Source organism: Drosophila rhopaloa, unplaced genomic scaffold (assembly GCF_018152115.1).
Source record: "Drosophila rhopaloa isolate 14029-0021.01 unplaced genomic scaffold, ASM1815211v1 contig_3, whole genome shotgun sequence".
In the NCBI taxonomy this organism is placed as follows: domain Eukaryota; kingdom Metazoa; phylum Arthropoda; class Insecta; order Diptera; family Drosophilidae; genus Drosophila; species Drosophila rhopaloa.
This window is the reverse complement of record NW_025335123.1, coordinates 5,067,852-5,083,235: the sequence shown is the minus strand read 5'-3', so window position 1 is coordinate 5,083,235 and position 15,384 is coordinate 5,067,852. Positions and strand designations below refer to the sequence as shown.

Sequence of the window (15,384 nt, the reverse complement as noted above, 5' to 3'; positions counted from 1 at the left end):
AACACAAAGAGAAACTATCCCTGAAATCAACCTCGATGCAGAATGAAATAGCGATTCAATTACCTAATTTTAATCCTTGCTTAATGGTCTTGCTCACACCAAAAATAACCAAACGTTGAGATTTTCTTTTTTAATTTTGGACAAAACATATTTTAACAAAAGCCACAATTAATATACGAAATATTTTGAAACCCGAGATCTTTTTCTGGGAGTTTTGCAAAACGACGCTACATTAAATTATGTGTTAAAAAAAACCCGTTCACACTTACCTAGTTCACTGTAAAGCGTCGTATTCAGCACGATGTCGTTTATGCCGCTCATCCCACCGCTTCCGCCAACACACGAATCGGAGTCCTCATTTTCCTCCGCCAAGGTCGGCGGTCCTTCCCACAAAGCCTTCGCCGGCCGTCGAACACGGTCCAAACGAACCCGTGGAATGTCCTCGTAGAATGCCTCACCCCGCTGAAGATCAAGGATAACAAATATTACATAAATTACTTAAGTATTAAATAAATTAAGACAAGAAAAGACATTTAACCGTTTCCGTTTCAAGCATTAGATATTCTCATTCATTTGTTGGATGTTATATTGGCTCTTTTAATATAGGTACAAATCTTAGGTTTTATATTTTAAATTTAATTATAAAACACAAAAGATTTCTGGGTTTATTTATTATGCCTTCAAATTAGGTCTTTAAAATCTCTTCCAGAGTTAATTTTTAGTGCTAGACATTTGAAGCCAAGCAGTAATAGAGTTTCACCGTGGAAATACAATCAAAGCTAACAACTTATGCTAATCGGAAACGGTCACGTGTCGGTTCGATTATGGGGGATTATCCAGTTCCGCCTTGCATTACACTACCCACCTCCTTTTTGGGCGTGGCCGGGAATATCTACAGGTTAGTAGAACGATAATAGTAGTAGCGGTTTGTTTACATCCATTTTTGTTAGCGATAGTGTGCAATGGTAAGAGACAGGGATAGATATGTATACACAGACGAAATTACAAAGCCAATGAACTTGATATGTTTACAGTTACGAACAAGTACGTGTCGGTTTTACTAGGTATGTGTGTGTGTGTTAGTTGCTAATAAATTGTATAAACTATAGATTAATTTGGGATTTCTCACCGATATCTCCTCGCTGCAGTAGGCTGTGAAATTCTGATCGTCCTGTTGCAGGACGCAATAAAAAGGTCCCCAGGGAAGCGTCTTAATCAGGCGAGTCAATTCTCCCTCGGGTTCTGTAAAAAAGACAATTGCAAACATTATTATTTAGATTTTAATAAATATACATATATTTTATATTCTTTATTTGTTTATTTATTGTAATAGAATTTATATTTTCCATCTATGGTAAAAAAAAAACATCTTAAAACGTAAAAAAATTTATTTAAAATTTAACATTTTAGTTAATTACCCATTTGTTACCCATTATCACTAAGTGGCGCCCTCTGTTACCGAACGTTCATAGCTGAAATTGAAAAATGTTTGCCTACTTTTAGGCTTAGTTTTCGTCGCCCAATGTAAAATGCATGTCAAATGGTAGAATTCATGACACTGTCAAGTAGATCTACAAATTACTTATCTAAATGTAAAATACGAAATCAGTGATCCCCAAAACTTAATTAAAATAAAAAACAAATAACTGCAAATACAGGTTAAGACATCAACAACCACAACAAATTACAAATTGCGCACATCCAAGCGTCATGTAGATGCCATGTAACTGAGCTAAAAACCTTTTTAAAAATGTGGCGCATGCGTGTTTTTAATTAAGTGCAGCAGCAACTGGATTAGATTATTTATTTATGCATCTGCAATCGCAACTGCGGTTCCAATTGGAACTTTGGACTGCAATGCCGTTCCTAATGTGCAAATTATGTGCATTAGAATTTACCTGAATAGAGGGAGTGAGGGGCGGGGAGTTAAGAAGAAGATAAAGTAGCTCCTACAAAAAAACAATGAGAATTGCTTAGCCAAGTTGAACCGCATTGTGATTCAATGCCTTTTTTTTCTCAGTTTTCAGGTTGCGTGTCTGAGTTCTTAAAGTTCGTTTCACTCAGTTTGCGCCTTCTTCATGCTTTCTCCTTCTTTCTTTTTCTTTCCTTTTTTTGCCTCTATGAGATAACAATGTGAGGCAGCTACATAAATGATTTTAATTTGAAGTTGTGCTTAATGGAGATGTGGCCGTGACACGCGTGAAATGAAGCATTTTTAACAAAAATCGTTTGCCCGCCCCTTGAAAACCGTCAAATAAAAATTGCCCATATAGGCAAACCTATTTACCTATGGAGAGTTATTCAAATTGATCAATTTTACTAGAATCACTTGTTATCAGGTCTATTTGAGCGAAGTTTCACATAAAAATTAACCATATGGTTTCTTTTTGCTATCATAAAACCCGCGCAATGTGCAAATAGATTTCTTAATTTGATTATAACTGACATATAAATAAAGCAGATTTTGATCAAATATTCAAAAAATTAAACCGTTAAAAATGGCGAAATCGTTATTCGAAAAAATATATTTGCTCCCATGGGATTATTATTTAAGAGGATGACAAAAATGGGCATTACCATTTTTAAGGAGTAGGCAAAAGATTTGTTCTGGATCCAAATTATGATTAAAACTTAAAAGTTCAAATTTTTCAAAATTCTAAAAGAAAGGCAAACCATTCTCTTGTGATTCAAACGATTTGTGATGGGCAAACGATTAAGCTTTTCAAAGTACAAAAATTTAATTTTAGTCAACCAATTTTATTGAGCTCCTCTTCATATGTAACTCTTCTACCCTTTTGAGCTTTCTGAACGCTTTGAAAGCATACAGTAAACATTTTTCGAATATGCAATAAAAATAGAATAGATACATTTCTGTATTTTCATACTGAACATAAATAAGTTGAACACTATTATTTGAAAAATCACTACGATAATAGAGGAAAACCATTTTTCTGGTTTTGTCTTGCTTTTCACAGTGTATTTAAAGTCTGACTTTGTGGAGTTCTCCGTTGTTTTCCTATTTAAGCAGCGAATTATTTCACATACATACATATGTACATTCGAGCAATCGTATTTTTCAAGTCCGGCGCCGTCTACCATCCCTGCAGTTCCGAAATTCATCACTACAAAAATTCATCACTGTTTAATCAGCAGCGGACTGCGACGCCGGCAGAGACAAAGGCAAAGTCGGCAGAGCCGAGTGCGACGCAGGCAGAGCCGAAACTCTCAGTCCCCGATCGTAGGCAACGCAGAAAAATTTCCATCTCCCTCTCTTACTCTGACTCTCTCCCCATAAAATGAGCTGACAAAATGGAGTGGAGTGATGAATTACTGATTAAAGAGTGATGAAAAACTGAAAAAAGAGTGATGAATTACTGATTAAAGAGTGATGAATTTTTCACTGATTAACTCCTAGGACATGCCAATGTTAAATTCATCACTAATTTGTATGAAGTTTCATCGCCGATTAATCAGCAGTGATGAATTTTTGGTGATGAAAAAGCGATTAAAAGGTGATGAACGGTACTGCAGGGATTTAACATAAATATTGTAAGTAATTGTGAAGACAACAACAACAACAACTGCAATAGCAAGTGAAGCGATGACGTAGAAGCATCAAAAAGAGATAGGAGATAGGGAGACGGGTAGCGAAAGAGAGGGGGCGAAATTGAAGTCGTTGCTCAGCAAGTTTGCGTTAATTTTTTTTATTTTTGTTTTTAACGTTCTTTGGCCGTTTGTTTCTTTATTATACATTTTCTCATTTTTTTTTACATTTTGTTGCTGTTTTTGCATAAGAATTTCTCGCTTTTTGAGTTCTCGAGTTCAATGCACTGTGTCAGCTATTTTTCTTTTTTTTTCTGCACATGGCAACAGGTGGCGATGAGGGGCGACAAGGGGTTAAGGGGGTCTTCAAGGGGCGAGCCGAGATTTGCGGTTGTTCAATGGACAAACGCACACAAATACTGGCCATCAGCTGGCATCTGAGCGTGAAAAACGTGGAAAAACAAGTGTTTTTGGTTTTCCCCCCTCCATCAATTCTTTTTGCCCCCTCAATAACTTTGCACAGAAAAAAATGTTTGACCTTAAACTATGATGTCCAAGCCTAACGTGTTGCCATATAACATTTTAAAACTAAACAAACCATTTAAAAAATGGTTTGCCTTTAAAGAGCTGTTCTACTATTTTTTAAAGAATAGTTAAAATAAAATAATATAGTTGTAATTTTATTAACTCTCTTAAAAATTATTTCAGAAATAAAAAAATAATCGTTTTATACTTGAACTTCATGTGACTTATTGTTCTCGCTTTTTCTTGGCGGGTATTCGAACAATCTGTGAATTATCTTGGCACTGCAGTGCATTTCCCTGTGCCGTGAAGAATATATGTGTTTATATGACCATCAGGGGGCTACAGAGATAAGATACAAACGACAGATTCAATTTCACGTAATGCTCTTCTCGTCATGAATGTCGAACACACAGTTCCCAAGATTTACAGTGCGTTTCAGATCTAGAAGCTTCAGTCATTAATTCTATATGATTAGGCGAATATTCTACGGAATAATATCAGGGAATAATATCATGGGAAAACTGTCAAAATAAATTAAAATAATAATAAACTCTTCGTGCAAAGTTTAATTCGGAGATGGCTTGCACATAGTTGCAATTTCAATAATTGTATACAATAAGGCAAATTAATACCTATTGAACAAATATAGATATGAATTAATTTGCATTGAATCATTAAATCAAGTCATTTTCTTATTGAAAACTTTAGATATTTCCACTCCTAGTATTTTAAAACAAGTTTAAAGCTCAAGAGTCAATTAATCGTTGGTAAGTCAGCATTTTAATTCGGTCTCCTAAGATAAAAAGAATCTTTTGTTTTTGGGTATAAAATATTTAAATATTGATTGGTTTTTTACTTAATAAATATTACAAATAATGACTGGTTACAAAATTATAATTATATATGTTTTTAATTAAATTAAAAATAAGAAATCTTTGTTTTTTGGGTTGTTTTCCAAATATATGAAATTATGACTTGTTAAATTGGGATTTTTTTTTAAGCATATAATATTAGTCACAAATTACCAAGATAAAAAAATGAGTTTGTTTCAGTTGGTTTTTTTGTAAGCAAACTATGAATAAAAATAAAATTAGAACGAATGATTAAAATCTATTTTATATATTATTATTTTAATGAGCCAAAGGAAGTCAAAAGAAAGTTACCAGAGAAAATAATTATTTATGAATAGAAATTGTTACATGTTAGTTTTGCAATTAACAAGAAAACCATTAAGTAATCAAACAAACCTTTGTGTTTCCATTTGAAGTCCATTAATTAACCCTTCATCACCTATCAAACAATCATTATCCATTTTCATTCGTCTATAACGATTTATTTAATTTTCCAATTAGGTAACGATTGGAGTTCCCGCACCGAAACGCACTGTGCTGAACAATAAGAATGGTCGTTAATTGGAATTATCTCATTACCATGCCGACAACTTCTCACATCATCCAGCAGTAATTTTCTTTTCATTTCGTTATCAACTCGCATAAATTAATGACATCATCGGAAATCTTGAATAATTCCCACTATTTGAGTTGAGTTCTCCTATCGGAATTCGGATTGATTTACATTTTTTCTGCTTAGCCAAAGAAAAAAAAGCATCCCACAAAATTGAATTATTAAATGTTAAGGCGCAACGAAAAGACATTGCCAATTAAAACTAATTTAAAATAATTTATGCTCTGCGTCATCTGTGCATTTGTGTGGGTGACTGGAGGACGGGGAGGGAGGGGAAAGTGGTGTTGTCGAGGGGGAAAAATTAAAGGGGGTGGTGTTGAGTGAGGGGGAAAATTAAAGGAAGGGGGTGTCCAATTGGGTGGGGGAAGCAAGATGTTTCCCTTGTCCATTGTCGCCAGCTAAACCACAAGAAAGAAATGTGTTTTCATGCGGTTGGCGTTTTGTTCGGCCGTCGCCTCAAACAAATGGGGGCGTGGCACTACGCCTTTCAACCACATTCAGAGAAAAAACTTGTTCAAAAAATCCTACTTATAACATATAAAATAAATTATTACTTTCCAAAAGAATGTCCTGTTGATTAAAACTAATTTGTAGAAAATTTGTTGAAATTATTTTTTTACTAAAATAATTATATGGTAAATTTTAAAGTTAATAAAATCATTAAAAATTGTAATTTGCTTAAATCATTTTAATTGAACAGCATAAATATTCTTAGGCATCAAGAAATGATGGTTTTAGAATTTGGCTTGATATTAGTTGGTCTTGTTATCTTAAAACGAAAACAAAAAGCTTTTTAAGCACAGACAAATGCAGACGTTTTTTTCTTGAGTGCCGCGTTAATGCTATAGCTTCCGCATGTTGCAGCTGTCCCAAATCATCTTCGGCGCCCTCCGCCCCTGCCCGCCCCCTAAACAACATGTTGCATTTTGGGCGGTGACCCGCCCGACCCAGATGCATATATATAAATATGTATATATACATATATATATCCGTGTTATATGCCCAGACGTCTGTATATATAGATGGCACGCAATCCCGACACAAATCGTTGCGTAAACGAACGAACAAACGCATTTAATTAGGTTTATGGGAAATATGCGAAACGTTCGAAAAATCAACACAAACACAAACAAACGGCAAAAAAAAAAAACCGGAGACTGAAATCTAACAAACCAACTCGGGCTGTTCCACTTTTTACCCCCCTTTAAAACCAAACAATGCAGAATTATAGCATAACTTGGATTTCGCATCATGTAATAGCAGCGACCTGCTTGCATTTGATTTGTCAATTCATTTATAGATTTTTTTCTTTCAACTTTTTCCCAGTCTTTCCACTTCTCTCCCACATTGTTGTGGCTTTTATTTATTTCTTTTTGGTGATATGACAAATGGAATCGCAGGTCTTTGGGTGTTGTATTTTTCAGATACACACACGATCTTCTTTTTCGGGATCATTTGATAGATTTGATTCAGTGGAAGTTCCGACTTTAGTTTCATTTCGGCGAGAAAAATAACACTTAAGTTGTTAAGTGCAAAAAATGGTATGTTGATATTTTAGTTAGTTCGGTTCAACGTTAGGTATTTCTTAGGTATTTATAAATGTATTATTTTTTTTTGAATCCCATAATTTCAAAGAAATTCTGCTGATGTTTGATATTTGATTTCCTTAATTTCTTTGTTCAGCAAAGCGCATTGATTTTCGTGACTTCTCATTTGAATTTCGGTAAATTGACACCTCATTTCCGAGAACGAAAAATAAATACCTGTATATACGCTAAGAAATCGCCGACTGCCCCGATTCGAAACACTATAAGATCTAAATAAAAATTATAGCGACACTTTACGGATTGTTAGGCGAATTCTTCGGGTGTGATTTGTTTTGATTTGGCTTTTGTTTGGCTTTTGCATACGCAGCCCAGTACAAATGTGTTTACATTCCGCTCGGATTTATTTTGATATGATTCGTATGGGGGAAACAAGTGTTTTGGCAGCCCAAATATGATTCAATCCCCTGGGAACCCAGATTTCGATGAGTTCCATCTGGACAATGGTTTTTTACACTTCTTTTGGTGTGTGGCTTTTGTTTTTCTCTAAATACATATACGAACATATACAAACGGGTTTTCTTTCACTGAAGTTTCCCTTTTGTTTTTATCGCCGGCAACGTGTTAATCTGTTCGAGTTCGATTTGCTAAAAGCCCAACAGAAAGACAAATAAAAAGCCGGCTTTGGACCCCCAAAACACTCGGTAGACTCAGGTGGTGTTGTTGGTTGGACATAGAGGAAAAAGTGAATTTTTTCATAGAAAGTTGTTGGGCAGCATTTGCAGCGGCGACAGCGAACGCATTCGATACTTGAAAATAGAAAATTATAGTAGCTTCCCCCCGCGTCAGCCCGTCTCTTTCCGTCTTCCTGCCTCCTTCTCTTTCCCTCTCACCTGGGACAGGTAATCCCAGCCAGTCGTTTCGACCATGTTTCACTTTCTAGCAGATGCAGTGGGTCAAGCTCGCAGGCGGCAGATCCCAGCCAGATTATGGACGGATTGCAATTGGAAAGGTTTTCCTCAAACGAAAGTTTGCCGGGGATCATTGAACTTGAACCAGCGAGTTTTAATTAATATGCGGTGGCTTTTTCGGATCGCACTTTTCCTTTATTTTATTTATTTGACCATACACTTTTTCAATATTTTCCAATCTATTATCTATCGAGAGGTATTATATATCATACAAAAGAATTTTTGCGTTTAAAAAAGTTCGACTATATTTGTTTTTTGTCGGTTTCCTTAATTGTAAGAACCTGTTAACTTACTATAATTATTATTCAAGTTCTGAGTTTTGTTTCTATTACTTCATTTAATGTTTTACAATAATGTTTTTATAATCAATTTTGTTAAAGAAAAGTTTGATCAGTGATTTTAGCAACTGATTTCTTACTGTGATTTCTTACTGTTATTTTTTGAAAATAAAATTGTTTTAGACTTGGAAAATGCGCTTGCTAATTCGCTAAGACTCAAAATAGCCTATTTAAATGTAATTAAGCGTTTAAGTACCTGTAAGTATTAGGAACTTTTCAAAATAATTAATTCTTCTTTAGAGAGAGTGGCAAATTGTTTGAAAGCGTTTAAAATCTAGAAACTTCGAGATACATTTGTGACTGAAACCTGCAATTTAAGAGTTAGCAGGTGGTGGCGCTATAACCCATAAAAATCGAATCGCACAACAACAAAGAGTGCAATGGCAAAAAGTGTGTCAGCGACAAAAGCTTTCGGCCAAGTTAATGACGCCATCATCTCGACACTCGAGTGTCGCTCCGCCGTTTAACGTTCTTCTCCATCGTCGTGTCTTGGCCACTCCTCCTCCAGTCTTTAGTTTTCCGTTGTGGCCCGCCTTTTGGCCCAGTCGATTTCTCCTCTTCTCGCCGTCTTCCTTTTAACGCTTTTGGCATGGGCCTGCTGGTGTTTTGTACGCAAACGGCCTCATAACCAATTTCTAAACGCCAAAGCCCAAAGAACCGAACCAAACAGGCCAAGAAGAAGAGTTTGGACATGGCCAAGTGACATGCAAAGCGAAAGCCAAGAGGGGTTAACAGGGTACAGTGGACACTCTCTTTAAGGGATTAGGACTTTTGTAACTGGTATTTAATTAAACATAAGGAATATTATCCTAACCTTAAATTAAAACGAAAGAACAAATATGTACTTTTAATCGGCCAATTAAAATTATATCATTGTAAATGTACTTTGAGTAAAGAAAATAATATGTAAAACAAGAGAGAACGCTATAGTCGGGTGCCCTGACTATCAGATACCCGTTACTCAGGTAAAGGGAGTGCGAGGGAGATGGAGATAGAAACTTTGATCACGCATAACTTTTTAACAAATGGTCCGATTTGAAAAATTTATTCTACATTTCGATAGGTATTGATAAACACAATACAACTGCATTTTTACTTTTCCGAAATATTTAAATTTTTAAAATCGTATATAAGCGATTGTGGGCGTCAGAGGGGGCGTGGCACCAATTTGAAACAAACTTGCGCTGCGTAGGAACTCCCCAAATCTACATGCAAAATGCCAATCTTCTAGCTTTTATAGTTTCCGAGATCTCAGCGTTCATACGGACAGACAGACAGACGGACAGACAGACGGACAGACGGACAGACGGACAGACGGACAGACGGACAGACGGACATGGCTATATCGACTCGGCTAGTGACCCTGATCAAGAATATATATACTTTATAGGGTCGGAAACGCTTCCTTCTAGCTGTTACATACTTTTGCACGAATACAATATACCCTTTTACTCTACGAGTAACGGGTATAATTATCTGGAAGTCACTCAGAAAGAAAGTTTCCATTACAACCTTAAACTTTCATTAATCGAACCTTAAGAAATACAAGTTCTTCAGACATTTAAGTTTCTTAAGCTAAACTAAATGTTATATAGCCTTTAGACTTATCGACTATTATATTTGTTGTTATATTTTTTTAACTTTTAATTGATATACAAATATCTGCATAGGCACTCTGATTTAAAACAATTCAAAATAAAATATTTTCTACAATTATACATATTTAAAATACAAATTTTGTCCATATATTCTTTAGGACTTCATGGCTTTTATTCACTGTACCAACTAACAACCGACCAAATAAAATGGCAACGACAACACGAAACATGACAGAAATGATGTCAAGCCAGCGGGCAACACGAAAGAACAACACAAGCAAACAAAATAACAGGAACAACCATATGGATCGAACCCCTACGATTTGTTCTTAACTCAACTTACACAGACAGAAAGTAAGATACAATCGGAAACATTTTACGAAAGCTATTTTTAATTATTTTAAGTTTGTAAACTTTTTTGGCATTTCAACAATTTTAATCGTTATGATAACTTCATTAACAATCATTTCGTGTTTATGGTATAGTAAACGTCTTTATTATTCTAGGTAAAATATGAATTTTATTAAACTGGACATCATTTCTTTAACGTCATATATCAACGGATATTTTTATATTTTTAAAAATCAAAATCTCTTGTAGACTGTTTAAAGGTTTCAAAAATTTTATCTTATTGTAAGTATCTACCTATGTGTATTATTTTTGGATGATTTTAACTTAAAATTTAAAGTTTTGAAATTTTTACGAATTACCAAAACAGTATTCATCTTCAAGATGCATAAAAATGTATTAAACAAAATATTATGAAACCAAATCTACTTTAATAATCAGGTGATATTTATTTTCTGTGCATTTGTTTGCCAGTATCTGTGTGGTTGTTGGCCAGCCGAGTTTTGTAGGTGGGTTAAAAGCAGTGCAAGAAATCAACAAAAGACCAAGAGACATGGACAATGGCAAAGACGAAGCAAAAGGTTACTATAGAATGCCATCAATGACCTTGACACACCAACCCGCACGCACACACCAAAAACCATCCATCGTATTCACCTGGAAATAAACACACCTTCCTTCCGCTGCGGGCAAATAACCGTAACAAAAAAAGGTAAAGGTAAGGAAAAAAATGAAAAAATAAAGCAAATGAGGCAAACCAACGAAATCCGAAAACGGCAATAAGAGAAGTTGTCTTCAAGGCGAAGGTAGCCTTTTTTCTTTTTTTTTTTTTTTTTTTTGCTGCCACTTATCGCGATTGTGTGAGTGTGTGTTTGTGTGCTTTTACCAATTTTTGTTGTACGTGCCCCTTCAATGCCCAATGCTAATCTATAAACACATATACATATGTGCCACAGGCGACAAAAGCAGGAGCTAATCAGGAACCTTATTAAATAATTAAAATATTTACCCACGTACAAGTTTTTGATTTCATAAAATTATTCAACACAGTTCCTATAAGTTTCGTCACTATTCATTTAATAGTTGTAGAGTTTTATTAAGTTAGATATCATAGTTTCTGAGCACTAAACTTGTATTATATTAAATATGGTTAAATATAACTACTTTAGTATACTGAGATAATTTTCCCTAATTCACATAAGCACGTTATCAATTTTGAAAGAATTTCTAAAAATTTCTAGTTTCTTTATAATCACACAATTTTGTTTACGCCCTAATTTTCAGTCCTATATACAGTTATTCCCTTCTTTTGCTTCTTTTTACAACCCTGAAAGTGCTTATAGCCATAAAAACAATGTATTTTTAAACGATTTTCAAGAACCCAGTGAGGACCAAATTAGCCACTTCGCCACTTGAACTTTGCCACTTTGGTCGCCTGCACATCGATGAAAGACCCTGCGCAGGGGCTTTATTGTCTATTTGCCTGGGTATTTGCAGTGTGTGTGCGTGAGTTTGTGTTTTAGTGTTTTACCTTTTTCCGAGGGACGCACGACCAACCCCTCACAATAAAAACAAAAACAACAACTATGAGCAGAGACAACCTGCGACAGGTAAAATGTGAGATAACGGGGAAAAACGCTCAACGGCAAACATGAACCTGCCCGAAAATGTGGAAAGGTATTTTTTCCCAGGCCCAGGAATTTGCACAGGTGACACGAAGATACTTAGCTGAAGAGAGCGCATCCCACATCCCACAGCAAACATCAAACATCCCATATCCCACATCCGCAACCGCTTCCACATCCGCATCCGCCGAGAGTTTCCCCCCTTTCCCATTCCCCCGTCCCTGGTATAAATCCACAGATGAACCTCCCATAACTGTCACATTAAAAAACTCAAATTATGGACACTTGTTTACTATTTTTATGCACTTTTAAAAAGGTGTTAAATTTATAGCCAAGTGAAAAACAATTCGAGTTGGTCATTTGGTTTGACTTTGGTGTATGTCGTACTCCCAAAACATGGTTTCCCATTAAAAGTAAGGTAGGAATGTTTGGATAAATGAAAGTGCTTATAAAAGAGGTGGGGTTTTATGTTCATAAATTGCTAACTGTTTTTGTGACTTATTTATTGTCTCATAACAGTCAATATATTTTTAAGTAGTAACAAAAATGTAGTCAATATAAAATATAGACAAGCATAAATTTCATCTTGGCATCTCTTTAATAGACTCAAAACTATACAAATTGAGTTCAAAGCTAACAGCAGTTATAATACACCTGCATAGTTAAACTGTATTAACATATGTACATACATATATCGTGTGCATTAAAAGATTATATCTAAAATGTTACTCTAAATTGGGGGTTCCCAAAACAACACCAAATCCAACCAATAGTAAACTAGATTACTGCTTTTTGTTTGTTTCAAGATGCGATTAGAAAATACATTTGTTTTTCGGCAGAGGGTAGACTTCGGTACCATTATTTGCCTTCAGATGTTTTTCCCTTATCAGTTTATTTATTTGAAATAGTAAATCAAGTTCGTTTACATACATTTTTTTAGTTTTTGATTCAGCAATTTAGATATGTTGTAAATAAATTTTAGATAGACAGTCCCTTTAAAACAAACATTGTCGGACATTATTGGAAGTTATATATTAATACAAATATTTATTTTGTATAATTTTTTTAATACCTTTTTTTATTAGGACCGATTGGGCGGCTATATCCTGACATATTGTAAAAACCCACATTATTGTGTGTTTTTTTTTTGGAAAATCTGAATCAACATGAGTTTTATAAAAATCAAATGACCTATGCACGTTTGTATATCCGTTAACTGTATCGATCGACATTTGTTTTTTAGAATAGTATGATATTGTATTATAAACCCCAATTGATGATTAACCTTCGTTACGCTATATTACGTTTATAGAATCGGAAAGAGGATATCCTACGGATACCGTTTTTTATTTATTGGGCCAATTTAAATTAATTTTAAGTTTCAAAGGCAAAGCTTGTCGTTTACTTTGTTAAAGGCGATATTTTGATTTATTTAAAAATGAATAAATTTATTACGTAAACGCCATATTGATTCATCATATTTAATTTGAAAGATACATTATATTACATTATTGTTTCCTATTAATTTCAGATCTTTTTGCCCCTACAGTAAGAAGTTGTTATACGGTAAGACCTGAGTTATTAAATCCTATAACTACCCATAAATATTAATCGATTTCATACCCCAAATTGTTGTTTTTGCATTTAAATACATTTTTATTTTCGCCAAAAGTTAGATGTTGTTATACTACTACTTTAGATTATGGTTTTATTTTTGGATGGGTTTGTATTTCCATATATGTATTTATATATGTATTTAGGTAACTCCCACTTACCGCAGACATCCAGCCATCCTTCGATTCTGCTGGGGTAGGAAATCGCTGAGGCCCGGCTTAAATAAGTTCGTCGTCCCATTTTGTGGGGGTGGTAATTTTGGATGGATGCTGTGCTCTCTCTTTTTTTCTCTCTCTCTCTTTCTGTCTCTCTATCCTTTTGCTCTCTCACTTATCGTTTAGCTTATCGACTCGTTGAGTTGTTGTTGTTGTCGTTGCTGGTTAATTTGAATATTGATTTTGTTTGTTCTTGCTATTGTTGTTTTGTTTTTATTGCACTTGTGCCTTATGGCTGATTTGGGGGTTATTGTAAAACAAAAGATTAAAGCAAAACAAATAAAAGTCCGAGATTTGTGGCGATTTCAAGAGCAGTTTGCCGCTGTTGTTGTAGTTGTTATTTGGTTTTTAACGATTCCAATTCCGCTCTTTGTTTTAATCTCCATCTTCCCTAGTATCTCTCTTGACTTGATTTTCGATGTTTTTAGTGTTATTTTTTTTGTTTTTATTCGTAACAGCTGAGTGGCATTTTTGCGGTACCTCTTTTTATATTGCTCTCCACCTCAATAATTGTTGTTGTTATCACCAGAAACCAGAAACTTTATTTTGCACTTGTATACGTGTGTGTAGATTTTATTTTGGTGTATTGTATTATTTTTAAATCACGACTCCGCCAACAACAAAAAAATCAAGCATGTGCATGTTTCGGCTGTATTTGTGTGTGCGCTCCAGAAAATTAACCTTGTTGTTGCCGCTTTTTTTTGGAGGTGACACTCTCCCACACAACACTCGAAAAAAAAAACACAATTAAAATCTATGCATATCTTCGGATCGGATCGAAAGCAATTTCAAATGCACGACGGCTTTTCAAACGGAAAATAAGCGGAAAGCCGCGACGTCGACCGCGGCGCTCGAATGCGCAACAACAACAAAATTAGTGTGCCCTTGTCGGGGGTGCCCGAACTTAGTGTGGCCGTTTGTGGGAACCCACAAAAACACCGAGAACGTTACCAGGTGATTTATATACTACCCATGGATTTTAAAGTTCACATAGCCTTGTTTATTTTTAAAGAATACCCCTTATCACATTTAATCTGGGTAATCACCGATTTAATACCGGTGTTTTGTAACTGTTAAAGCAGAAGCAAGGCCCATGAAATGATCAATTTAATTTTTTACTTAACGGATACCATAACTACAAAATTCAAACGATTTTAAAAACAAATAAAAATTCGTTTATAAGCCTCTAATGCTTTTAAAATTAAGCTTTAAAAGCAACACAAATGTGGATATAAAAGACATATCAAAATTTAGCTCAACCAGTACAAAACCGATAGGCTTACTTATTTGTTTCGGATCAGAAATTTGATTAAATTATTAAACATTATCTCTTAACCTGTACCTTTAGCATGGATGTTAAAATATGTATGTGTAATTGTAAATTGAATACGAATAAATAAATAGGTCGACTAGGGTGAAACATTTCTTGGAAACAAATTTAAAAATTGTTGTTTTATTGTAAGCAATAGTTTTGGATATACATAGTTTAAATACACATTTTTGAGTGACTTATTTACCTTTTTGAAAAAGGTCTTATTATAGGGGATAATGACAAAAAACCAAAAAACAAAAGGATTTTATTGTTTTTGTCCAAGAAAT

The 15,384-nt window shown here is 34.6% G+C and overlaps 1 protein-coding gene across 8 annotated transcripts in view; it reads right to left on the bottom strand.

Moving 5' to 3' along the window:
* Positions 1-14,664, bottom strand: part of LOC108046443 (ras GTPase-activating protein raskol) — a 48,272-nt gene extending 33,608 nt beyond the window's left edge. For 4 of the 8 annotated variants that reach the window (XM_044461279.1, XM_017126105.2, XM_044461281.1 and 1 more), the window contains exons 1-4: positions 13,732-14,664; positions 1,130-1,242; positions 866-892; positions 270-462 (exon numbers count right to left, since the gene is read on the bottom strand). In XM_044461279.1, coding sequence (XP_044317214.1) covers positions 270-462; positions 866-892; positions 1,130-1,242; positions 13,732-13,810 — 412 coding nt within the window. In that variant the 5' untranslated portion in view covers positions 13,811-14,664. The remainder of the gene's footprint in view (positions 1-269; positions 463-865; positions 893-1,129; positions 1,243-13,731) is intronic. The other 4 variants (XM_044461280.1, XM_017126107.2, XM_017126109.2 and 1 more) reach the window with 1 other exon arrangement.
* Between the last annotated feature and the right edge of the window lie 720 nt (positions 14,665-15,384).